General features: G+C 44.7%; 1 protein-coding gene across 2 annotated transcripts in view; it reads left to right on the forward strand.

Annotated features, from left to right (window-relative positions):
- Positions 1-24,733, forward strand: part of EIF2B3 (eukaryotic translation initiation factor 2B subunit gamma) — a 99,879-nt gene extending 75,146 nt beyond the window's left edge. For both annotated transcript variants that reach the window (XM_064665391.1, XM_064665392.1), the window contains 2 exons: positions 13,056-13,159; positions 24,517-24,733. In XM_064665391.1, the coding sequence (XP_064521461.1) occupies positions 13,056-13,159; positions 24,517-24,569 (157 nt within the window). In that variant the 3' untranslated portion in view covers positions 24,570-24,733. The remainder of the gene's footprint in view (positions 1-13,055; positions 13,160-24,516) is intronic.
- Positions 24,734-26,824: the final 2,091 nt, after the last annotated feature.

A 26,824-nucleotide genomic window follows, 5' to 3' on the forward strand; every position in this document is an offset into this window, starting at 1 on the left:
TTTACCATTAAATCACAGAGGCAGCTGGGTGTATAAATACTGCTATTTTTATGAAGAGTCCCAAATCACCTTGTGTTTGTCTGCATTGGTATATAGCAGTATTCTAAATCTTAAATCGAGCCCAGAGTCATTATGTTAAGCATTTCACAAAGTTCCACAAGCATCGTAAAGTTGGTGATATATTATTTTTTTAAGAGGGATAAACTGACTTTTGGGGTAGCATTTTTTTGAATTTCTAGAAAACAATGTCATCCCCAGTCACTCTCACTGAAAACAGTGTAGCCACCAAAGAGTGAAAAACCTCCTAGTCCCAGGGATTTACCCCCTTTAGCTGCCCTATGGTTACTGCACACTGATGCACTGGAGTCTAATTTGTAATTATTCCTCTACAGCCAGAATTAAGACTACAGACCCTGGATCTTTATTTCAAAGCATACTGTAATCAATATTGTGTAGAACTGCACAGATACTGAGCTGATAAAGTATTTCTTATGGTATCATGGTAAGTCTTAAGATTAGAGGAGCATGAAATTATGCATACACAGGTAGTGAGAAACAGAAATATTCTAGCTGCTGAGTTTTGTTGAAAGAAGCCTTGCATGTAGTGAAGGATTTGTATGTATTTTTTTCCTATGTATTTTGACTCTTTCATTACTTTGGTTAAATCTGATATATTTTTGGTAAAATGTTAACGATTGTTACACGTGTTGATGGATCCATTTGCAACAGGTGTATAAATTGTATGTGGTTTGGCTTTAAACTGCCCACAGTGGACAACTCCTTATGAACACCTCTCCTCCCAGGTGTCCCTAAAATAGCTCAGGCTTTATCTAATCACCAACTTCAGAAAACATCTTCGTCTTTAATTGGAAAGTCATTATGTGTTGACTGATATGCATCAAAATGAGCATAATAAAGTGACAGATCTAATTAATTTTTTTTGTTACACAGCAGATGTCCTACAAGTAAGCCAGTTTTACCATCTAAGGTACTGTATATTAGAAACTTCTGGAATTGCACTGAGAAGTGACAAAAAGTGTGTCATTTAAAGAATATACATTTTAATGCTGACTTGAATAGCTCAACCACACTAATGGACTACTATATTAGTGCCTGAGTCAAATGTGAGTGGTAACTGAAGGTCATTCCCAGCAGTGTTCATTGCACATATTATGGAAAAGACAAAGATGCTTAGATAACTCAGAGAAGAAAGATCTGGTAAATCTTTTCTGAAAGTTGGGATACTGGGAACAACTAAATGCAAAAATTACTCTGCATTCTAAGTTCAGTTATCAAGAGAGACGTGGCACTGCCTTGGTATTACCCTTGCCACTTACATCGTCTCCAGCTTCTCTAGGTTGAATCTTACGTTCTTTTTTTTTTCCCATCTCAGCTGAAAAAGTGATCAGCAGCTTCAATTCACTATGTCAATATAGAAAAACCAAAAAAAACCCAAAAAAACCAAACCAACAACCACCTCCCAACCCCCTCCCCCCCAAAAAAAAACCCCAATGTAAAATGTTTATCTCTTGATAGTTTTCCTGTTATGTTATTTGGGGATCCTGTGCCATAGTTCCTGCAGCTTCAAGATGCAGGATACCTCCAAACCAGAAAAAGGTTTTGAATAGCCTCACCATATTTTATACCAGCTTCTGAAATGGATAAATAGAATCTTGCTATGCAGGTGGGAAACACCACAAGGTGCTTAGAACAAAACCAGATTCCTATTTTTAGGCTGTGGTTGGTTCATTATTGGACTAGGTTATGGACTAGGTGGTGATGACCTTCCCAACTGAATGGATCAAGGAACTGGGGTTAGCTTGGACAGTGCCATTGCACAGTGTTTGCAAATTATGATCTGTTCACCAGCAATGGCTGGTGCATTTGGTACTCTGGAGGATCAGTAGCAGGGTTTTTTGTTTTCCCTGGTGTGTAGGGCTTCTGTTACATTATATATGTCTCCTGTGAAGTGATTTGAGTAGATATGAATCCCCCCTTAGAAGAGATTACAGGGGATTAAAGAAGTTAGTAACAGGGCAAAATAATTGGTAGTCCTTTCTTAATGTGTTTCCCACTGTGCAGCTAATTCTTCCATCAATGAGACAATAAAATAGTGAAGATTACATATGTGCTGAATGATGGACATCCTTGACCAAGCTGGGAGGGATGTAATTTATACAGCAGCACAAGTGCTGAGAGATGCTGACTGCCCAGGTGACAGGCTGCAGCGGGGAAACGGTTCTTGTTTCCCTCTGGATGGCTCCCCAGAGCTCAGTGACAAATGACTGCACTGAGTTACATAGTTGGAGAAAATCTACTAATCGAGCTGAAATTATAGGTCACTTGAAAAAACTTTGTCTATCTGAATGCTCCTGCAGTAGCTGTGTGTGTCCTTAGTCTCTGCAGTGGCTTGGGACTGCCCTTCTGTTTGTTCTGTTTGCATCAGAGATGGAGCAGCACAACAGGATCCCTGGATTGATGCATCTTTTGTGCAGGAGTCCCTTCATTACATCTCAATTGCAAAGGGGCAATGTGTAACACCCACAGACTGACTGAAGCTGGTTACCATTTGCAAATGAAAAGTGATGTAGATATGCCCCTCTAATAAGCAAGGCTGGGAAACTGGTCACAAGAGACAAGGGAAAGGCTGAGGTACTCAGCCCCTTTTTTGCCTTATTCTTCACTAGCAGTCTCTCTTCCCACACTTCTCAAGTTGAATGGACCACAAGACAGGGACTGATCAGAGGGCTGGAGCATCTGTCCTGTGAAGACAGACTGAGAGAGCTGGGGTTGGTCAGCCTGGAGAAGAGAAGGCTCTGGCGAGACTTCATTGTGGCCTCTCAGTACTTAAAGGGGGCTTATAAAAGTGATGGGTACAAACTTTTCAGCCCTGTTGCAATAGGACAAGGCCTGATGGTTTTTAAGTAAAAGAATGTAGATTTAGACTAGATATAAGGAAGAAATTCTTTGCTGTGAGGATTGTGAGGCACTGGCGCAGGTTGCCCAGAGAAGTTGTGGCTGCCCCTGGAAGTGCTCAAGGCCAGGCTGGATGGGACCCTGATCAACCTGGTCTAGTTGAAGAGGTCCCTGCTTATTTAAGGGGGTGAGGACTACACAGGCTTTAAAGGTCCCTTGCAACCCAAATGACTCTGTGACTCTATAACTGTGTTTCATTTGGTATACTTGGGCACACTTGGCTATTTTGAAATGAAACCGAGATATGAATGGATTAATTTAGTTTCAGGTTCCTGTTCTGACTTTTGTTTTGGCAGTTAGTGGTTGGTTTGTTGGGGGGTTTATCAAACATTGGCTTTATTTTTACCAGTTTTGTTGTTTTACTTGGTTTGCTTGCTTCTGGCAGGAAGAACATCTAATTGCTCTGGTCATACAGGACCTTGTGCCGAAGTGCTCCGAGCATTACAAATAATATTAACAGGAAAAACATGTTGAATCCTTTATTCCATCTCTGCATATAAATATTTCGAAATCTCTTGTTTGTTAGTAAAACTATCCCAGTGTATACACTTACTGGAAAGAGCTTGGCCATTTTGTTATGTGCACAGTATGTCCTTCTTCCTTGGTCATGGAAAATGAACAGAAAAATTCAGGAGATGGGACTATAGTAGGGAAAAACCCACAATCTGTGGAACTACTTAGAGGTTAGTTGAAGAAGCAAGCCTGGAAAGCTCAGATAAATATCAAGTCCATAGTAAGGCATGCTTTGAAATGGTCTTGTTGACATGCTGGTAGTCAGTACCCCAGGGACTCTGTGCTAGATTTAGTGTCTGAAATGAAGTATTTTGCTGTTTTTCTTTTCTCAAGGAAGTACAAGAGAGCATTCTGCTTCAAATTATTTTTTTATGGAAATCATAAATAGGCTGGTCTGATTATCAGAGGGGACAAATGGCACAAGATTTGCATCAAGATTTCACCTCCACAGCTAGAAAGTACCAGATCCTCCCAGAGTAACCAAAAAAGTTAAACCTGTCTCACCTATAATTTTGTCAGAAAAATGCTCATGGGGAATGATTTGGTTTGGATGATGGAAAAGATAAATGAAATGTCTAGTCAGATGCCTGGCACAGGCCAGAGAATTTTAGGCAGTACCTCCTGTTCAACTCGGCAGCTGTTGACTTAGAAGATGGTGGTCTTCATTTGAAAATCAGGAACAATTTGAGGTCTATTGACCAACTCAGGAAGCTGTTCCAATGTTCCTTTTAGTCTCCTTATTTGCACTTGTAATGTATAGAGACACATCTCTGTTCCTGAGTGGTTTACAGTGGTCTGTGGTCAAAGATGCTGTGTGTGGCACAGGGGCTTGCTAGCACAGGTATAATTTGTGGGATGTAGAATCGCAGGCTCTGACGGGCAGATATTCCTTCCTCTGGTATTTATGTTTTTGATACTTAACAGTTCTCTGTCTGGAGTTCTGCAAGGTTGCCCCTTTAATTATACAGTGGTGTCTTTGTCCTGGTGTCCATCCTGTGGATATATTTTGATGTGATGTCTCAAAAGATTCTTCACCACTAAACTCCTCAAGCTGCATCCCAAACTGGAAGTAGCAGTGGAAGAAGGAGACAATTCCTTCCAGAAAGGAGTTTGCAGCAGACAGTTGCTGGATAGCCTGATGCAGTGGGCTATCAATTGAGGGATTGGGACTGCAGATGTGACTGAGATTATTGTGTGGAGGGGCAGGAATCACTGAACAATAGCCTGACTCTTTGTTTGTAAAGCTTACAGCATGTCGTTGGAACCACATAAAAACACATTACCCAGAAAGAACTGCTGAAATTCCCCATGTGACACACTACTAAGGTCACCTTTTGGAAAGGGAAGGGGTTAAAAAGACAGGCAGATACGATTTGGGTCAGGCTGCACATGATGGCAGCAAACTGCAGTGTTGCAGCATCAGGGAACTTGGAATGCAAGTGAGGTGACACCAAAGCTTCAGGTTACAAACTGCAGGGAGGTGATGTGAATGTTGAGGACAGAGGGAAAGCTGAGTCCCGCAGGGAGATGTGGTGAACCTTGGGGAGTTCTGACTCCCTGGGCAGAAAGATTAGGCTGGATTAAAAATTTGTATGAAGGACCAAAGTACCCAGATTTGTTGAGGAAGAACTGGCACCGAAAATGTTACGTCAGCCAAAACTAGCATCTTCTTTCTTGAGTCATGTGAAGAGAGTAAGTTATGCACTGGATTTTGTTTAAGGTGTTTGGGCTACCTGTGTGAAAGTAGATGGCACAAATGCCGTAATGTTACTCAGTGAGGGGACTGGAGAGAGACCACGTGTGACTGGTTAAAGGCTACTCTAGTTTACCACATGTCTTCAATTTATTTCTACTTTCTATGAGAAAATGTACAAAGGAAGAAAACAACAAGCAAGGCGAGCTAGATTGACTACTAACTGCAGATTGATTGTGAAGTTTATTGGTTGTTTCCTCAATAGTGCCAAATCAGCACCTGATGTAGAAACAGTCAGCAGTTTGAAGAAAGTTCTAATTAAAACCAGGATGGAATTGAGCCTTTATAGGGGTTCAGTGCCTAAGTAGTCTTTTTCCCCTTGGACAATGGCAGTACAAAGGAATGATCCTATTGCCAAGGCAACATATTTTACAGTATGTAACCTCGTGAAAGGGAATGAGGAGATGAGGTTGTTTCCAGCACCACAGCTTGCGAAGCTGGAGATAAAGATTTGCTTATGCTGGAATTCCCAAACATTTTGTATCATGAATCATTTTTTAAGATGGTTTTTGTCTTCTGGACACTTTGTCTCATGCCATCAATTGCCCCCCTGCCATATGCTAGCCCTGGAAAGAAGAATGAGTTTAGAATAGATATCACAGAAAGCACAAGAAAAGTGAGAACCTAATTCAGAAAAAGCACATGCTCAACTTAAATATATGGATAAAGTATATCATGGATATGTATAAACAAGGAATACATGAAGAAAGCTATGTATAGTTCTTGCCTGTAAAAAGGGCTCTTATTTCTCTTGATTATGTATCAATTCTGTCCTTTCTGTCACACTTTTTGGCTTTAAACTAAACATTTTTGGTCAGGAACCATAATTTTCATTCTTCTGTTTAATTCACTGCACATGCTATAGAAGATAGTGAATAGAGAACTTCTGGCCAGCAGAGTTTGCAGGAAGATAAATTGAGGAAGAGAGAGCAAAGTAGGAAACTAGTGAGCAGGAAGTGGTGGAGCTACTTGCAGGACTGGTTTTCAGTTACTTTCAACTAAAGTAATATTCTGCTGTACCTAATGTATTTAGGAAATTTCTCATATAATACCTGTTATCTTGTGAATGTCTGAAACATTATTACTAGCAGCCCCTCAAAACATTTTTTTCTTCTGGCTAGCTTCCTGGTACATCAATCTGTCTTAAATAAATCACCTGTTCTTTAATCTCAGATGCAGATGTCTCCCTGATAGCGCAGGGAGCTCTTCCCAATTTTCCAAACATCTTGTACATCAAATGTTGAACTTAAAGCACAGATGAGCTCTGAAAAGTGGCATTTTAAAATATCTCCTCTCATTCTGCTTCTTCAGGTGGCCAGGGTTATGTCTGACTTCAGAGCTATAAATAAGCTCGTGCCTCCTGCTAGCCACATGGGTCTAATCGAAGAGTGTGGAGATTTTTCACAAGCTGCTGATTGCTGTTGGGTTTTGGTGGGAATCTGGGTGTGTCTCTGATTCTCTTTAAAATCTTCCCCCACTTGGGTAATGGAAAAGGAAGAAATTATCATGTTGTGCCAGAATTGTGTCTCTTAAATTCCTAAGGGGACGATGGAGTTGAACGAGTTCAGCTTGGATCTAAGAGGCCAGCTTCAGTTTGTAAGGGTGACATTTAAAAAAGCCTTTTCAGTGTCAACCTAGCCCATATGATATGGAAACTGATTTAACCAATAATGCCTTATAAAGGGCACAGCTCTCAACCCAGAATTGCACTTGAAAAACTCAAGAGAAAGTGTCTTTTTACTGTGCCTGTTACCTCGCTCGATCTGACTGTGCCAGATAGTGAGAAAGTAAGGCAAACCCAGAGATGAGAGTGAATATGTTTTTCTGCTTTCTTTCCTTCACATAGACATCAGTAGCTTTTCCTAGCCATCAGCAGAGTGTCTGTAAAATCGTGCAGGACATGGCCCTTCTACTTTGCAAAGGAGAACCCAGAGGGAGATCAGTTTTCCTGCGTGTGGGGTTTCCTGGTGTAAACTCCTCGCAGCGTACTTTTGCTGAAGTGTGCAGTCCCGAGCTTGCAGCTACATAAAAGGCCACCAATTGGTTTGTTCCAAGATCAGCTGGATTTAACTGAAGTTTCAGAGGTGAGGCACAACCTTCCAGGCGACCTCCCCCGGCAGCCTTAGTTTCACTTAATAAAACACATTAAGGTAGGTTTGAGGCAATCCTTTAAGGTCAGTTGAACTTTCGTTGGAAAATACGAGTGCTGGCAAGTATATACAATCTGTAATGCAAAATGTTTAGGGTGTGGGGAAGAAGTGTAAAGGAGCCATACCACAGTGATGAGCTTGGCTAGAAAAGAGACACGAAACAAGTTCCTTAGTGAAAACACCCTCAGAGACGGGTGAAGAATTCAGGGGGGTTGGTAGAATGATTTTGTTACCCCCAAGGGGAAAAACAGGAGATCAAAGCCCAAATTCACTTAAGAATGCTTGCTTTGAAATGTATCTATAAATTATAGCACGTACTGCTGGCATCTATTGTAGTCTTTGGTATTTACTTGAGTGTTTAACATGGGATTCACAGTTCCCTGAGTTCTCATTTGTGTGTAAAAGCATGTTGCTGCAAAAATGTATTGGTGTGTAAAGTATGATGGTGACAGGAACATTTGGGGTTCCCAAGTTCCCTCGTAGTGTTTTTGCTTTTTCCCTGTTTTCCTGTGGTCTTTGTGCCTCACCCCTGTGATCATGAGTCCCAGCTACCGACTCACTAGCTAACAGAGGATTCCTCGAGGGGTTGCTGGTAGGTTTTAGAGCTCTACCTGTCTCCTTGCCACCTCTCAGGGTTAATAAGATGCCTGTTGTGGCTGTTATCTTCTTGGTGAGGGCAGAATGGGATGTTGCTCCCAGGGGAATCCACATCTGTTACCCCTCAGTCAGCAAAGTAGCTGCCGAGGCATGTCACCCATTGCTTTTAACTCCTGCGTCAGTCTCTCCTTTTCATAGCTCATCTGAAGGAGCAAGACACCCGACTTCTTGGCATGGCAGAGCAGTACCAACAGGCTGTCCTCAGCTTTGTGCTCCAGGCTCTTTCTTTCTCGTGAGTCTATAGTTTTAAGCATTGCATTTTAGACACCTCATTTGCTTTGCTGCCCAACAGAGATTATGTCGGGGTTTTGGCACAATTGGATTAAAGTACCAGACCTGGATAAGTTCCATTGGCATTTCAGGAGATTTGCTGTAAGGCAAACCTGTGACATTCATACCTTCCTAAGCTTGCACAACCAGGGCGAGAGCTGCAGTTGGGGTCTTGACCTCAGTTACTTAAGCCCCTTTCTCCCAGGAGCGTTCATCACTTTAATCACAGAGTCCTAAATAATCAGTGGGTAGCCTGTAATTAGGGGGTTGTGTCTTGGACTCCTGCTGCCTGCTCCCGGTGTGCTGAGCACTGCGAATTTTGATTTCCCGTTCCCCCAAAGGATGTTTGATCTCAGATTTACACTTTAGAAAATGAAGAAGGGTACGGCACCTCAGTCCCCTGGCAATCTTCCTGCTTTCAGTGGTAGGTGCCTTTCTTTTCCCAAGTATCGCAGCGCTGCAGCGATTGACACACTTGATTTAAGAGTTTGATTTACAGACCGATACTCGGGCTGAAAGTCAGCAGTTCCAGGGCTGCATAAATCAGCCTGTCTCTGGGACTAATACTTCCTTATTTATAATTTCGACAGGAGATGGAATTCTTTCTCAATTCTTTACATTTCTTTCAGATGTAATCGACCACCCTGTCCTTTGGTTTAAAGCTATGTGACTTTGCCACAAATAGAGGGAGGGGAAAGTAAGCCGAGTCGAGGAATTGCTGTGCTATAAAAGCTCCATATTGTGTGCTCTTGGACTTTGCTTTCTCCCAGCTTCCTTCAAGCCCACACAAGAGATGGACTTGAGGTTTTTTTGGCTTTCTTCCCCTCCCCCCTCCCTCCATACATACGCTGACCTTTTAGAAAAATAAATAAAAGATAAAGAAGGACCTGGAATGTTGCAGAATGTGTGTACATTTTGCTCTCTGTTGTTTTCTGCTGGGATTACTTGTTTACAATGGGGGAGAGAGGGAGGGCAGAGGAAGGGAGGTCTGTGGCCTTAACTGAAATTAGTGGCATTTCAGAGTGATCTTGTTAGGTGGTCTGCAGTTTAAAGACCTAAATCCTTGTAATCCCCCCATGCCTCCTTGGCCACTACTCCTTTTGCTCTTGTTCTCTCACTTTCAAAAAAAACCCACCCCAAAGTCAGCCTCTCTGTCTCACAGATACAGGCGCTCAGCGTACACACAGACACAGACGTACCCGCACACTCTCTCTCACATGCTCCCATTTGCACGTTGTACCTGTATAACAAATTAATGCTTGAGCTACATCTGTTCCCACTACAGGACTGGGCTTGTAAAATGCTCTCTCTAGAATGCAGACGCACACTGAATATTTTTATTTATTTTCTGAAAAACACCCAGCTGCCAGACTTTCAGTTTGTGATTACACTTAAAACAAATTCAAATTGAAATTTCAGCCATAAATCAAATGCCCCAAATTAGTTCCTCTTGTGGGTTTGAACATGCTCTTTGGATTTTAAGGTCAGAAGATATCCGTTTTCACCGTGCTGAAAAGTTTAAAAATATACTACATTTTCAGGGGAAAAAATAAATATGGTTTGCATTATAAAGCAGTACATCAATGTGCGCGTATGCGCACACACACCAGAGCTGAGGAAGCTGGACGCTGTCAGAGCACCTTTGAGGGCTAATAGCACCTAATTGTTAAGCAAGGCAGGAACCGTGGTGGCAGTTTAGCCAAGGAGACTACACAGCAGAGTGCCCTGAGATGTGATATTTACCCTGTGAGAGAATAAAAGTTTATTCCTTAGTCTTCAACTTGAAAAAATAGTAAAAATTAAATAAATACACAAAATACTTCTCTTGGCAGACTTTATAACTTTTTTTTTTTTAAAAAAAGAGGCATTTACAAGTGGTTTCAAAATGGCTGTGTTACATCTGTCAGCGGGTGAAGGGAACACCCACAAATTGTGTTTTTATCTCTTGAAGTTTTGTTCCACTTGAGCAATAAAAGCCGGATTTGCTGCTGGTTTGTGTGATTGGGGTAATCTGAGCATTGAGTATGGTTTTAAAACTTCTGCAGTTGGTTGGGTTTATAAGTTTTAAGAAACTCCTGGGGTGGTGGAGCTCTTGGGTTTTGTTTTACCCTGGCACTGGGGTAGGGTTGATTTGCGAACACCTGGCACAGGCAAGTTCATCTTGGTTCCCTGGCCTGTCCCTCCCAACAAATGGTTTGGCAGGAACCCCCCTTATCTTTGATGTTAATGTCATCAGCAGTTTCTTGGTTACAATGCTATTCTTTCTCTGGGAGTTGAAAGACTATCGTCAAGTAGTCTCTGAACACACATGCAGTGTTCTCCAGCCTGGACTCCACACCGACAGCTTAAATCCCCTCTCTTTTGGGGAATATCCTCCTGCATGAGGGTAATGCTGAAAGGTGTAGTGCACTCACAGCTGCTCTCATGCTCAGGAGAAGTGATAGATGGTGGGAACCTAAAAGTTTGCAGGGGAAAGCTTTCATCTGACTGGCTCGAAGCAATGGAGGAGGAGGTATTCCGGAGTGCGCGTTTTGGATGGGAGCCATTTCAGTGGGAAATGAGCAACTTCTCCCATTCCCTTCACTAGTCCTGTTGAAAGCCAAGTCAGGATGGCAGCGGTGGGCAGTCCTCCCTCCACTGCTCCCTTTCCTAGCTTGGCTGCAAATGCTGAGTTGCTCTTGCTCTCAGTAACTGCTGTTGCACAAGACGAGGGCCTGAGCGGCTGAGCCGGCACACGAGGCTATTGGAGAGGAAGCAGATCGTGACAGTGTGAGAGCAAAGGCAGGCAGGGGTCTGCTGTGTATCTTTGCCGCTTTTTATCTTATTAACATGTTAGTAAAAACCTTGCCAAGGCAACCTGAGCTGGTTGCCTGTAGAATAATTGCTCGTATTGCCTCCTTATAGGTCAGAGAAGGGGGAGTTTAAGTGAGTTAAAAGAATAATTGTTCAGAGGGGATAGTCTGTTCAAGGGGGGTCGTAACTGCAAACCACTGCGACTGAGGTCCAGTTTTATTGCTTTTACTCCTGCAGAATTCATGCTGGTTTTGTGGGGCAGATGGTTTCTGGTCAGACTCACATAAGCCACACAATTGCAATATATTTAATGACAAATTCTGTGTACTAGATAATAGTGATGTGTAAGCAGGAAGATGCTATAAGTTAATTTTGGGATCGGCAGTCTGGAGTGAGGACTGATGTTTCTCTTTTCTCCTAAGGAATCACAACTGGCTAGCTCTCCATTCAGTACAGAATTGAGGCTCAGGGCTTTGACCTGATACCAAGATCCCTCTGTGTTGTTAGATGACTGGGGTAACAGTTCTGTCCATGAGCCAGCCGGATGGTGCACTGCAGCCGTGTTTCACTAGTGCAGTGAATAGTGGTGCTGCCTGTGACCAAGGTGGGGAATGGTTGCAGGTCATTAAACTCTGCAACTCACCATGCAGAAAGTCACTGAACCTAAAAACTTCAGTTTTTGACAGAAATCAGCTGTTGGACTGAGGATAGGAAAGATATTCACAATTATTGTAATTAATATTAGCAGAAATACTGGGGAGCAGATATGAAATGCTTTGGTTCACAGTAGCACTAATATGGGAGAGCAGATTACCTGCATCTCTCTGGGATTATAGATCTTGCTTATACCTTCTTCCCAGTCAGCTGGTTTTGATGTGTGTTAGAGTTAGGATTTTTAGACACTTCTTATATGTGTTTCCAGTCTTTCAATGACTTCTACCTATCTTTGCACATGTGAAGACAAGGAAAGAAATAATTTGCATCATACCTATTTTCTTCTCTGTGGCTCTGAAAGAAATGACATTTAATGCCATTTAACACTACTTATGATGCTGAGTGAACAGTGTTTCAGGACACACCACAGATACTAGTAAAGATTTACAAGTTCCATTTTACTGGATGGAGGGACTCAGAGCAATGCAGAACTCACTCAGGCATCTCTCAGCAGAGCAGTTACAAAGCCAGCACTTGGGACTCAGAACTCCTTTTCTATCTGGACAATCAGATGGGCAGATCTGAAAGCTGCTTATTCCAGATTAAAATACATTTTGGAATAAGGTGATTTTTGCTACGGTTCCATCCTGTGTAGCATTTTAGACTTTGTGGTGTCAAAGGCAACATGAGTGTGAAGATATCCAGGGCAGGTAGAGCAGGTCTAGTGTGGGTTTCATTGGTTTAGTACTGCAGAGTAATCATGTTTGAGTACTTGAATGTAATATGAACAAAGCCAACCAGCTGAAGTATTGATCTGCCACTTCTCTTCACCCTTTCTTAGTATCTGGCAAGCTGGAACACTTAAAACTTCTCAGCAAAATTTGCAGGGAAGGACTGGGCTGCTGCTCCTCTTTTTAACTGGGAAACTGAGCAGAGAAGCCACCCCCGCAGTTACCCAGACTGTCTGTGGAAAATACAGGACTTGATCCAGGTCCCAAGTCTTTATTTATTCAGTTAAGTATTTATTCGGCTGAGGAAATGTAGAGGAAAGCTGTTCTAACAGGAGGTAAAACGGCAAACTCTTTTTTGCAAACCCATTCTGACACCTGGCATTTAAGTTTTTCCAGCAACTGAGCGTGAGGATCAGCAGAAGAATGGAGTTTTTGAGAAAAGAGCAGAACTGAACCTACTCACAGGATCATGTCACAGAGTCATTAGATATTTCAGTGGATACCTTCATTTTGTACTTGTCATTTGAATTGCTTTCTTGGTTTGTGTTTATGTTGTAGGTGCTGTCTTCAGGGCAGTGTTATTTGTCACAATGCCGTTATAGAGAAGGGTGCTGACATCAAGGACTGTTTGATTGGAAGCGATCAGAGGCTGGAAACCAAAGGTAAGTGCAGAAGCTGTATTTACTGTGCATTTGTAATCATTTTCAGAACTTTTTCTGTGAGATTTTACTCCTGCCTCTTCATGAAGTGCCAGTAAACAGTGACAGTTCTGCAGTGGAGTGTCCTATAATATCAGGATTTGTTTTTCATGGAAAGTACAGCTTCTTGGCATGAGAATAGTTCAGAGACTTGATCCTCTGAAGTTGGCAGCAAAGCTCTGTTGTTCTTGTTATAAAGAACAAGATTGGGTGCTGAGACAGTCTTTTCCCAGAGACCACAATTGGATCAGCTTGAGGTTGTCCTCAGCAGAAGGAGCCATTATTTTGACTAGTAATCTTTGTCAGTGTCAGGAGCAAAGCAGTCAAATTACTGATCACACAGACATCCTTCTCTGTGCATGCTGTCAGCCCACGGTGCCAGTATGTTCCCATTCACCTTGCTCCAAGCAAAAGCTCAAGGTGGAGCATCGAACTAGGAGCTGCTGTTCTCCATACTAAAGACAAGGGCAGCTGTATTCAGATCTTTACTGCTATGAAGTGCTATTTTGGGGCTTCAGAAAGGATACAACTACGTGGCCCTCATTTAGGCAAAGTTCAGCCATCCAGTGGAAGTGTTGGTGGTGAGGGCTCGGTGGTAACCGCCTGAGTGGAACTGTTGATTTCCTGCCCTAAGAGATAATGGGCAGGAAATGGCTGTCTCAGTGACTGCATCCCAAGCAGAGGCTTTTTAATGAATATTTATGGTTAGGGTTTGGCAGATCCCTGCTCTCGTGTGTGGACTGAGGACAAAAGTGAGTTCCTTTGCAGGCTCCATGTAGAGTTATTTAGTCAGATCAAGATTTATTTCCTTGCTTTGTCTTCGTGGGTGGATTCCCAATTGGTGATACAGAGCAGGGTTTGCACTTAACGTAGTATAGCGTAACCTATTGTCAGCTTTGCATATGACAAATTTTCCTTTAAATTGAAACTAAAAGTAAAAAGGGCTCATGAAAACAAAGTATTGATCTTGCAGTTGCAAGTCTCAGATACTGGAGGTAACACACACAGAGTGTTCTGTGCACTGTGGTCTTGGGCCCTGTGTGGCTCTGTGTCTACTCATAAGCTTTACCCATCACATCAGTCTGAATCAGTGTCCCCTGTGGGGTTCATTGCCCCCTGTCACTGAAGATTTGCACTGTTCATGATGCTCCATTTGTGTCCTCCCCTGAGCACAGAACCATAGAATCATTTAGGTTGGAAGAGTCCTTTAAGATCATCAGCTCCACCCACAAACCTAACACTGCCAAGTCCACCCCTAAACCATGTCCCTAAGTGCCACATCTACATATCTGCATGAATCATCAGGAGAGGTGAATCGGGTCACATTTGGTTGTTAACCTGCAGTGGGAACTGTGAGGACACAGGGTGCAGACTTAGCTAATATTTTAGGAAATAGGAGTATGTTTGATTTCTTTAGTAGATCATACCAAACAGAAATATGACCCTTTGACCTTGCTCACATCTGCTTCAGAAGTCTCTTCCAGGGTGCAGATCCTATTCTTGTTGATTGTAGTATGGAAACTGTTCTTTCTTCTTGTTTGTCCTTGTCATCCTTGTCTGAATATTTTTCAGGGTCTGTAGATGTATTTGCAGGGAGAGTAATGGAGCTGTAACCCGTGGTTCATTTGCCTGTTCTTGTAGAGTCTATTGCTCACCTCCCCAAAGCTGAAACCCACTTCTTAATGAGTCTGGGGGCCCTCAAGTTAAACTATTCAGAAACGTATGATTGACGTTAGCAAAGACATATTCAGTCGATTATAAATACACCATTATGCTGAGCAAGAAAAAATAATAAAGCCTCAGTTCATTTCCCTGCCTCAGTTTCCTAAGCATTCTAGAATTTCTTTGGGCTGGGGGTCAGGTTTGCCTCGGTGGTCTGGGATCTGTCTGCGAAGTTCATGACTTATTTCCTGAACTGTGGAGCCTTTCCAGCCCAACATGTCTCTTCTGACCTCAGCTGGTCCCGTAGTAAACTGGGTCTTCTCTTTTTTGCTGTGAAAGCATGCCATGACTTCCTTTCCCCTGCCCAAGAGTTCCTGTATCCTGTGCCAAGCTTTTGGTGTGGCCCTCTAAGTCTGTTTCCATATTGCCCCTTTCATCAAAACTTCGGCTGTGTTGTTCTGTTTGGTAACTTTTCCTTCTTCAAACTCGAGCCTCCATGGCCAGGTTAGGAAAAAACCTAGTTCTCTTGGGTAGGAGCCACCTTTTCTTGCAAGCTGATCACCCTTCAGCAGATGTAAGCAGTAGCAGCTGGCTGCTGACCCCAGTCTGTGCAGCAAAACTGCACACACCTTCCCAGAAACATTAAAAAAATAAAAATACAGCAGTCCCTTATTCCAAAGCATCAGCCAGGATTCATCAAAGGTAGAAATATCCCTGAATCATCCTACACAGCCCCAGGCAGATCCCACAGTTGGCTTTGCTGCAGAACTGGCTGTATGCTCCCTGCTCTACCATATGAGTCCTGGCCACACTGTCCAGGCAGCTCGGGGTACAAGAGCTCTTTGAGCCAGTGGTGCACTGACCTCTCACAAAATGAATTCCAGTCCCATGCAAGGAGGATGGCAGGAGAACAGCTACCACAAATGACAGGCAAACGTAACTCAAACCAGCTCTCAACCTTCTCCTTCTACAGAGTAATATGGGCATATTTAGGGTGGTCCAAATGGTACAGCTGGGAGTAATGGGATTGAATTAAACACAATTTAGGTTGGCCATCTAGAGCATTTTCCTAATGATGTGGTCTGGTAGGCTGTGGGATAATCTCCCTGGGGACATGGTGGGAGACCTCATCACTTAATAATGGGCTTGGCAAATCTCTGGACACCGAAACAGAGGGAACACTTCAACACTGGTTACTGGGGTAGATGAGATGCAGCCTAGTACTTTCAAACTAAAAATAAAGTTGGAGGCACAGGAGGGAGCAGGTAACTGTCAGCAATGATGTCCCAGTCCTGCGTTGACTTCAGCCCTGTCACAGCGCTGGCCAGAGATGGTATTTTTAAGTGTCTCTGTTAAAGTCAAGGTATGGCAGTTTATTTAACTTCTGGATTTGCAAGCCGTGCCTCCTGAGAGCCACACTATTTTCTTCCTACTGCTTTTATTACCATGCCTAGGAAGCGTCCACTTTCCTTCCTCTTTGATACTTTAATTTTAGGAATTTGCTAACAGAGAATTAACAGATGGGCCTTGTGAAAGCTACCTCACTGGGTAGCACTTTGAAAAACATGTTGGTACCTTAGAAAAAGGCAGTAATTATTGAAGGGATGGGAAATGGCAGACAGCATTCCAAAGGACCGTAATTGCTCAGAGCATTCAATCACTGTTTCGAAGGCAGTTATTAGGATCATTCTGCAGCCTTTTTGATAAACCTATTTTTAAAGAGGAGCTCAAAAGCAGCATGCACTCATTGAAGTAGGACTAGGGAGAGGGAGTGCTGGGGATGGGCCAGTCATGGAGTCAGATAAGCCCTAGAGTCAGTAAGTACAGCTCCCAAAGGAGTGTTCAGGCCGATTCAGCAGGGAGTACATTGTACATCTGGTACAGGTTAGCCAGGAAGGAGCATATATAGTAAAGTGGCCTAACCTTTCTTGAAAGCAACACCAGGAGCAGAGACAGTAAACACACACACAAAGGACGGAACTGGCAAAATGGATACAAAACTCACCACCTTATCCCTCAGCTTCATCTCTGTTGTTGTTGGGGCAGGGGGGATTTATTTGCATTGGGAGTTACGGAGCCAAGTATTGTTTAGGGACAACTTGAATCACTGCACACCCAGGAAGTGCATTACAGTCTTGTAGTTGCCACAAAGCATACATTCAGAAAGGGAAAAAATACCAGCATTCAGGACACTGATGTAATCCTAGCTTGGGGTAGCAGCATTGCCTCCTTTACGCTGCACACTAAAATTTGTTCCTGTTTTTTATTCCACCATATATTTTCATTTTCCTTGGTGCCCCGACATAGTCAACAGCCAGAATGAGTGGTGCTTGCTGAATGTTGCTGAATATGAGGGGGTCTCCATATTCCTCATTTTCCTTTTTTCAGTTTCTGTCTGAAACCTTCATTACTGTACCCTATGCAAGAGACACAGTCCCTCCTTTCTATGGCTTTTCTGCAGCATTTGTCATCTTAATGCTTCACAACTGTTAACAGCCTCATTTTCACCTCCTCAGTATGAACATGGTTGGGTTTTCCTCCTGTTTTACCTCTCTTATTTTAGCCCTCAGCATTTTCTTTGTAAATGTTGGGAGGGAAGGTTTAGTCCATCGAAAAAAAAAACAGTTTTATTTCACATGATGATGTTGACCCTTGCATGGACCATTAGCAGTGTCAGAAACTTGTACTCATTGTGCAGCTTTCTGCTGCTTCAGCTGATGGGAACTGATAGTAGTGGGTCTTCTTCTTTAAGGGGAGATAGATCTGCAGTGGAACAAGAGAAACTCTTTGCCAGGAGGTTTCACAAATGTCCATGGGCACCAGCAGCCCTGAGATCCACTCCTGGTGCTGGCAGGCGAAGGCTGTTGTTACTGTAGGATTTACTGCTCCTGCCCCCAGCATCAGCCATGGGGCCCCAACTACATCACCCATGTCCTACCTGATCCCGACTCCTGCTTCACAGCTCTCCACTGCAGCTTTGTCCCAGGACCAGGCTCATCCCATTCCTAGCCTTCTCTTTGGTTTTTCCGCTCATCTTTCTCCCATGGAGACTTCTGTTTTTCTCTCTTACTCCATTATCCCCAGACACCCACCTGACTCCTCCTCTGGTATGACCATAGCTGCTATTTCCAGTCCCCTTGCCTAGCAGCTCCATTTTCCATCTGGCACTCCTCAGCTGGACTGCATCCCTTTCCGTACTGCGGTCGTGCCCGGGCAGGCTTGTACCGGGTACAGGAGGGAAGTGGTTCTGTGCAGAGTGCTGCACTGGTCCATACAGCATGAAGGAAGCCCTGCCTTCCTCCTGCACTTCCATGGTCAAGTGTGCTCACTGCAGACAGTCTCTGGAGCTTTTAGCTGCCCTCCTGAGAACACGTGCAAACTGAGATCTTTTTTTCCAAAGGCTTATCACGTAGCCAGAACTGTGTGGTTTCTCACAAGAAGAGAAAAAGGCACATATCCAGTGAGGACTGGCTCCCGTTTCCAATCACTTTCCAAGTCTTGTTCCAAGCTTGGAGTCCTAGGACTTCTCAATGAAACAGAGTAAGATTGTTTTATTTTAATGAGGGCCAAAGAGCACATTTTTCTCTAATGTCATCCTCTGAAGGCAGGTACAGTTCCCTCCACATGTGAATGGGTGACTGCTTGTGAGGAGGTTTCACCCGAGCCAAGATTTAGCAGGATAGGGACAGGAAGGGACTGAGAGACTTTCTGATGCTCTTGCTGCATTCAAGTATCATCTTGCATCAAGAGCATCTGCTCTTGCAAGATGCTGAGTACCTCCTGGTGCAGTCTTCAGGAACTGAAAACACTTAGCACGACACAGGGTCGGGATCAGAAAGCATGCTGCAGTGCAGATGGGAGTTATGAAAGCTCATGAAGAACAGACACAGACTAAACAGTGCACACATGTATATTGTGCACGGGGGTGCAAAATGAGCTGGAGGTGATGTAGGAATGGTGTGAATTTATAGCAAAGCTGAGAGATCCACAAGATTTCTCCATAAAGTAGTTTAACTACTGAATGTCCATGGCAAAGATATTGTTGGCAGTTAAAACAGGCATCTCTTAAATAGTTGACATTTTTGTTTCAGCGACTATGCAGTGACTACATTTCTAACTAATCCTAATAAGCCTCTTTTCCAAGTTGTATAAAAATGGTTTATGAGTTCTGGCCTTAGCAGTGGCATGAAACTTCCCTAGAATATCCATCCAGCAATGCTTTGTCCTCCCCTCTGCCGCTGGGGACTGTCCCACTTGTGCGTACTGTCATTCCCGGCCAGAGAAGTTCAGGCTTCCCAAGTGAGTGGGTTAAACGAGCTGCCACATTCACAGCATGCTGATTGTGAAGTCTACCCATAAGGCAGCAGTTCATAACCTTGTGGAAATATTTTTACATGCTCCACGCAGAGAAAATAACCACTTGTGCTCTGCTAGAGCTTAGCCACATGAAAGAGCCAGGAAGAACACCCCAATGGACGCTGAGAAAGGAAAGGGACCTCTACTGGTGTCCAGTGCAGCAGGCAAATATGGCACCTCTGCCGTCTTAGCAGGAAGCGTGGACAGTCTTCAGACTGTTGTTTCTGAGATCCCTGCTTGCATTTGCTTGAGGTGGTGATATCCCAGGGGAGCACACTGATCAGTATAATCCATCCCTTTCTTAAACGCTTTGCTGGGGCTCTGCCCCAGTACGAGGACTTCAAGTGCATCCGCCTCCCCAAGGAGCTTTCTATCTTAGGCATATCCCCAGCTCTTGGTCTTCTTCTTCCTTTACTAAACTTTCTTCTAAGACCCTGACTGATCACTTTTCCATATACCTCTCTTTCTAGTTCCTTCACTCCCCCATCCATCTGCTCCAAGCCACAGTAAATTCATCTCTCATCTGGCACTGAATTCAGTGTTACCTTTACGCTCGCAAGTCACATCTATCCCCCAGAAGGGTGTGAGAACAAAGGGGTTAATACTGGTTAGACCTCACCTGAACCAGGTGAGCACCAGCACTGAGCACTGGTGGTTGCTGGGGATGGGTATAAGGCAGGAGGGAGATCTCTACTGCCAGCCTGTTCTGTGGGCTGGAAGCTCCCCAGCTGTGGGCCAAAGCTGATCTGCCTGAAGCTACCACCAGCCCCATTCCCAGTGCCCCTGGAGTGACCTGCACATCCCACCCTGGGAGCAGCTGAAGCACTCAGCTCATGGGCAGCATCACTGCTGGAGACCCACAGGCTGGGCTGATGGCATCGCAGCGGGGCTGGCCTGGGACTTGGGAGAAATTGTGAGACACTCCTGGCCTTTGGGGCCACAGTGTGGTCACCCTGGTCTCCAGTGATCACGTAAGTAAAGCCTAGCTGGGAAGAGAGCAGGCCTTAACTGGAAAGTCCCAGTGCTCTGTAAACACAAACAAATCAGCCCCCATCACCTGCTTCCCTTCTTTATCTGTACATGTAATTTAAAACACCCTCCAGCCTCCCAAAGTCAAGCTTCAGCTGCTTCCCATCCCCTTAAGCCCCTTTAGTTCCTCTCCCCCCCCTAACCTGGCTGCTTTTCCAGGGCCAACCATCACTGCAGAGACAAGTTGCTCTTCTCTCCCACTCTCTGATCCTTTCTGTCCTGGGTGAATGTGGTGGGAACCACCCACAGCGTGTTTTCGTGCATGCGTTTCTGCAGCCACCCCTCCCCCCCGCCTAGTTTTTTAAGTTAAACTATCTCTTGCTTTAAAGAGAGCAAATACACAGCAGTGGCTTTCATCACTGCTGTATAATAGAGCAGTAATTCCGTGCCAGGGACTGTTTTCTATTTTATTTTAAAGGGTTTATAAAACAGTGTATGTAATTGAGTGAGTAAACTGAACGTTTTCTGGAGCCCCTGAGGGCTGAAACTTCGTGGTGGTCCTGGGCCTAGGCCCTAACCCTTTTTTTTTTCCTCTCTTTTTTTTTTTTCCCTCCCTTTCCCCTCCTTCCCCTCCTCCTTTACAACCCAGCGTTGCCACCAGCAGCAGCAGCAGCAATCTGTCTGGGGCTAATTGAGCAAACAACAAGGAGATGCTTTCACATGGCTTTTAAAGGAATGCTCCGGCATCCCCTTTCTGTGAGCAGCTTGGCAGGAACCTGCCAGGAAGGCTGGGGAGCGCTGGGTCCCCGGCCCCCGGCCTGCTGGTGGGGTTAGTGCTGGGCTCTGCAGTCATTTCCGCCCCTCTGTTTATTTGCATTACAATTTGTTTTTAGCCAAGCACCAAAAGCTGCTCTGCTCTCTAGCTCGGCTTGTGCGTATGTTTTTAAGGGGCTAGTGTACAGTATGTGTAAACAAATGTCTTCCCAAGCAGGAACGCATATATAACGAGTGACAGGTTTTTGATTTACACTCAGTAAAATCTCCGTGGACACTCGGTTCAAGCACCCAGGCTGACTTCAGGCTGGGCTGCGTCAGCAAGTTAAAGCAAAGTGCTAATCAGGAAGGTTGAATGTGTTGATCAGCTCTGGATTTGCTTAGCACCAGATGCTCCCAATCTGAGAAGATCTAGTTGAACATGATTTAAGGTTGCAGAGTCCAACTCTTAAGGCTTTCTGAAAGTCCTTTCTCTAATCCTTCTTCTTTCTCTGTGGGCTGAATGCATCTGTAACCCTGCCAGTGTCAGATAAAAGGCAGCCTGGTAAGAAATCCCTAATGGGGGAGCTAGGGAAGGAGAAAGGGAGCTGAACAGCGAAGCATGTGAGGTACTTCTCCCTCCTCCCCCAGAGTTTCAGGCAGAGTTTCTGCAGGAACTGAGCTTGCTGGTACCAGCCAGAGCCACTGGCAACTGGCAACCACGTCTGATAATGAAACGCTATCCACAGCTCAGTTCTCTGGCACACACACACTGGAGTCTGAATTCCCTTCTCTCCACAAGGAGGGCTTTGGGAAGGGAAGAGGGAAGCAGGGTGAATCCTTATCTGCCTATCGCATCCCCTCAGGGTGCGGAATAGGGCTTTGTTTCTAGCAAAGCCATTCCCCTTATCGCTTAAAAACGTTCTCGCGGATTTTAGACAGGCAGATTCATGTGTTTCCTTTAAGCCTGTACAATAAGAAATGAGTTTGGTGATTTCATGTGAGTCTGAGGTAGCAGTGACATACCGGGCAGGCCATGTGTGCCTGCTTTGGGGAATCTGGGCCACACGGATCAAGGAGGAGATGAAACAGGCAGAGGGATGGGAGATGAGGGAATGCGTGCTCTGATTGCCCATGTGGCTTTGGCTGCTTAAGCTCCCTAAACTCATTGCTGCCTCGGTTTCCCCATCTGTAAAACAGGAATGCTCTTACTCGCCCACTCTTGAAGAGCATTTTGAACTCATCAGGTGTAAAATACAAGATACCATAAGGCAGCTACAAGCATGTCAGTGCAAAATGCGAATAGTTGGTACCACCTCTGCAGCAAGGTATGTGACAGGACCCATCCCAGCTCTGCATATTTAGGACCATGGAGGATGCTGTCTGCAGTGAAGCAAGAAGTTCCTTATTAAAAAGTATTGCTACAGATAACCTATATATAGAACCATAAATTGACATGGCTCTTTATAAGCCTAGATGAAGGCATGTTTAATCTGCAGAGGCATAACGTAATTACTCTCACTGGATGGTAGCCAGGGTCTTATTCACATCATAGAAATCAACATGATAGGTAGTCTGCTTGGAGGAGGTTCAGGAATGGAGTCACAGGAGTTGCTACAGGGCCTGTTTGAGATATATTGGGAAAGCTGTTGGGGATGAGGAATGTTATAGCAAGAAGTGCTGCAGGTTGGATTTGAGGTACCTTGGCAAAGCTGTGTGGGGTCCGGGACGGGAGGAGAGAGGCGCTGAAGGCTGGACTTGGGGCTATTGGCAGAGCTGTGCTGGAGAGGTTGTGTGGTGCTACCTACATCATGCTTGCACCTGGCACTTGTACAGTCAGCCCCTCATTTTCCTGAGCGCTGTATCCACCTCTGCTCATCCTGCCCAAAGTGCTGGAGATTGAGCTCCAAGATGTCAGCATGAGTCTCCAGGATTAATTATCAGTTGTCACTAAATACCCCAGAGCTAAATGTCTCGATCAGATGCTGAAGGTGAGAAGCAGCTCCTTGCTTTCCTTATTTTTGCCTTCACAAAGGATCTCTGAAAGGGCACTTGTGTAGCTCACCCACTCTGTCTCTCAGGCTAAGGAGACTGCATATGATCCATACAACTGTGGGATTGAGAGTATAGTGGGAAATTGTCTTGCCACAGTCCAAAACTCCTTGAAGTTTATAGAGCAGAATTTGATCAAACCTTCAGAGCAATGGTTTGCGTGGTGCAAAGGTTATGTCTTGAATTTTAAACCAAGAGAAGCATCATGTTGGCCTGGCCACTTTGGGGATTGCCAGTAATTTCTTCATTTAGCCAAAGGTGGTATGTTTGTTGTTTTGCAGCAGTCTTGCAAAATCCACTTCCCTGAGGGGAGGAGTTTTAGATGGGTAAATAAACCACAAGTCATTATTTCCATCGTCCTTGGCTATCTACCCCAACTGCTGTGTAAGGTGTGGGAGACACCACAGCCTCCATTGGTGTATCCCAGCACCTCACAGGCCTTGACCCTTTATCCCAGGCTCCAGAGCCAATTGTTTTTCCTCGTGTGCAGGAGGTAAGATGAAGAGCCTAGGGGCATGGGTCACACCACCTGAGCTCCACCTGAATAGGTGTCCAGCTCCCAGAGAGCAATTTAGATTCACTCCTCCCACACAGTACACTGAGGACACCCACTTTGAGCACACCAGCTTTGTGTCATGCTCTGAGGCCACAGGCTTGGGTTTTTTAGGCACTGGGCTTTCAGTTGCGTGGTTTTATTATTTTGGCTTTATATCCCTTATTTGCAGTCCTTCCCTGACAAGCTGCTTTTGCATTTTAAAGGGAAGGCTCTTTCAGTACAGTGCATTAACAGTGCTGGGGCAGGGACTGGCACGTTAATGTGCCCACTGGGGCTCTGCAGAGCTCCTAGGAACAGGCAAAGGAGTGACCCTGCAGAAATTGCCCCTCCAATAAAAGGAGTCTGAGGAGGGCTGTTCACCAGTACCTTCACAAATGATAACTGTGCACAGAGAACTTGCTTCACACAGATACTTTTGGACAGGCTCCATCCAAAAGGGAGATTTAAATTTAAAAAAAAAAAAAATTTTTTTTTTTGAGCTGACAGGGCTGAGTTGGGATTGCTGAGAGGATCTCACACTGCCTCGGTGATGGCCCCCCAGTGCTGAGCAGCCCCTCTGCTCCCCAACCTCCAAGCAGTTTGAGAGCACACAGTGCTCTTTAGAGCCAGGAGGGGTTACTTATTGTTAATTTTATGTCAGATCTCCATGTTGGGTGTTGGTTCCTTGCCTTAGCCTAGGTGTACACCTGTCAGTAGCAGCTGTGACTTCCGTAGGGCCTCTCTTGTTTATTAGTGACACATACATGTGAAAACTCTCATTAGAGAAACCTCCTAATGTTTAGTCAGTTGTTTAGGCTTTCACCATGTGTGTGGGATACTGTCAGAGAGAAGCTGGAGTCCAGCGAATCTGTGCTTGAGTTCCCCAGAATCTGCTTTTCTCATTTGTTTTAAAGTTGCAGATTTGAAAAATGCAAGGTCTGAAGCTCTGCTGCAAAACTCAATTCCTCTTCTTTTCCTCCCTCTCTCTTTTCAGCCAAACATGTTAATGAAGTCATTGTGGGCACCGAACAGCTGATGGAGATATAACCCAAGTAGGTTTTAAAGATGATTTTATGGAAGCCAGCAGCAGAACCAGATGTTCAAGCGTCGTAAGATCATCCGTACAGATCAGTACTGGCACAGCTTACCCTGTCATTGCTCCTTTCCTGTTCAGCTTTATATTTATGTCTTAATAAAGAAGTATTTACAGAGCGGTGTGTCCGTCAGCCCCTCCCCCCTCATTGGGATGCGCGCGGGTTGGTGCCGGGTTATATCGGTTCCTGCGCGCCCGGCCAACGCACTGTACTTTTCCAGCAGAAGGGAGAGCGGGGACCACACAGACTGTGCCCACTCCAAAGAATGACTTAGCCGCCCTCCCTGTGGTGTAAACCACGTCCCTGCAGTCCTGCACCACCATCCCGAGCCTGGGAGAAACTTCTCAGGATGCTGCTTTTGCATCTCATCAACGCAGCAGGCGGACAGCGGGAACAGCGGCAGTGCGGGCTGCTCTCTGCACCCCGTCGGCTTTGCCAGCCTTCTCCTCCTCCTCCTCCTCCTCCTCCTGTCTCTCTCTCATGGTGCTGCCCCACAGCACAGAAGTGTTTCATCTGTGCCTCTTCCCCTCTGTAATGCAGTAGAGAGTTTGGCACCTATTTCCATCAGGGCTGAGTTTGATCTGATACTTTGAAATCCCGCCCAAGAGCGAATATGTGAGGGCTGGGGGAGGATGGAGGGGGTGTGGGGTGTAAGCAGCGGGTACTCCCTGCCTTATTTTGATGGTTCTTCAGCTTGTCAGTCCGCTGTTCCTGATCCCAGACCAGAGGCCCTCCCCACATTTGGATGATCCGTGGATGACTGTACCGATGTCTGTGAGATGAGTCGTGCGTGCTAAAGTGAAACGCACAGTGTTGTGGTCAGGGCTTGTGCCAGGATTGTAAAGCACCTGGATGGAATTGAAACACGAGCTGTTCTTTAATGTTTATAAATTGGACACAAGTTCCTACCTAAAAGCTGTTTATTAGAATGTAGGATTGAACAGGGCATTTATCTGCCCCTGGCAGTTTGACATCCAGAGGTGCTCACAGCAACCGGCGGGGCTGGTATTTCATTAACTGAAGTGATAAATGTAAAATGTGTGCTTCGTGGGCACTGGTGACCCCTGAGGAGAACTACCATTTCCTACTTAATTTGACAGGAGAGAGATTATAATCCAGACATTCCCTGAGTTTCATAAACAAAATCCTTCCTCTGAAGGACCAGACTGGAATGGAAACTATGGGTAAGGATGAGTTTCAAGGCCCGTGACAAGCTGCAGAGAGAAGAAACGCGCTGCAGTTCAGCTCCAGCTTTCTGCTGGAGGTTTTGCCTTGTGTATGTGCGCAAACATGTTCCCAAAGGAACGAAGCCTTTTTCATCCAAGGATCTCAGAGGCTTTACAAAGGTTAATTAAAGAAAGTTCTTGTCTCTGTGTGCTGCAAGGGAGCGAGGCTCCATTTTGGGTGTGTAGAAACAGAAGCAGAGTGGAGTGTAATTACCTGGCTTTGCATTTTAACATAAGGCTGGCAAAGCCAAGAGAGGTCTGCAGGGACTTTGACTCACAGTGCTTTTGCTTAAATACAAAGCCTTCTCCCTCTCTGTTTTCGGGATACATCTTAACTTCTGAAAAGTCCACATCCCCTTATTTAACAGCTACAGCTTTACCTCCTTGTGCCTTAATTATATGTTAAAGTCTCAGTCCTTTTGTTTAGCTAATTTAAGAACAGGGTGGGGGGCTCTTTACTGTGTCGGTTAGAGTTTAGCATTAATTTAGTGTTCTCTGACACTTGAAAACCTGTCCGGGATTTGAGGCATTTTCTTTTCCTTTTTGCCTTTTACGACCTGCAGGTGTTTGGTGTGAGATAAAAGTAGATCCCAAAGTGAGATTTCACAGCACAAATTATCAAAGTGAAGATTCACTCTTGATGTAGTCTTCGTGTGTGGCAGTAATTATGAAAAATAGTTCGGGATAATAGGACCTTCAGGAATCCCAAGGCGGGCACTGGGAGGTTAACCCTTCCTCATCTAACCTGGCCTCCATACTGCTGTCATCATCAGGTGAGCAGATGATGGGTTGGGTCAGGCAACTTTACAACCTGAGTGATGTTACAGTCGTCAAGAAAATCGAGGAGGTGACTGAAGACATGAAGTTCTGTTCCCAGGTAGGTTTGATGTGACTGTGTCTGGATACAGACCTTCAGGAAGGTGTTACTGCTGCAGGCTGCTCACCAGCTTTGAGGAGTGGGGCACCTCTCAGACACGAGTAA

Source organism: Pseudopipra pipra, chromosome 9, assembly GCF_036250125.1.
Source record: "Pseudopipra pipra isolate bDixPip1 chromosome 9, bDixPip1.hap1, whole genome shotgun sequence".
NCBI lineage: Eukaryota > Metazoa > Chordata > Aves > Passeriformes > Pipridae > Pseudopipra > Pseudopipra pipra.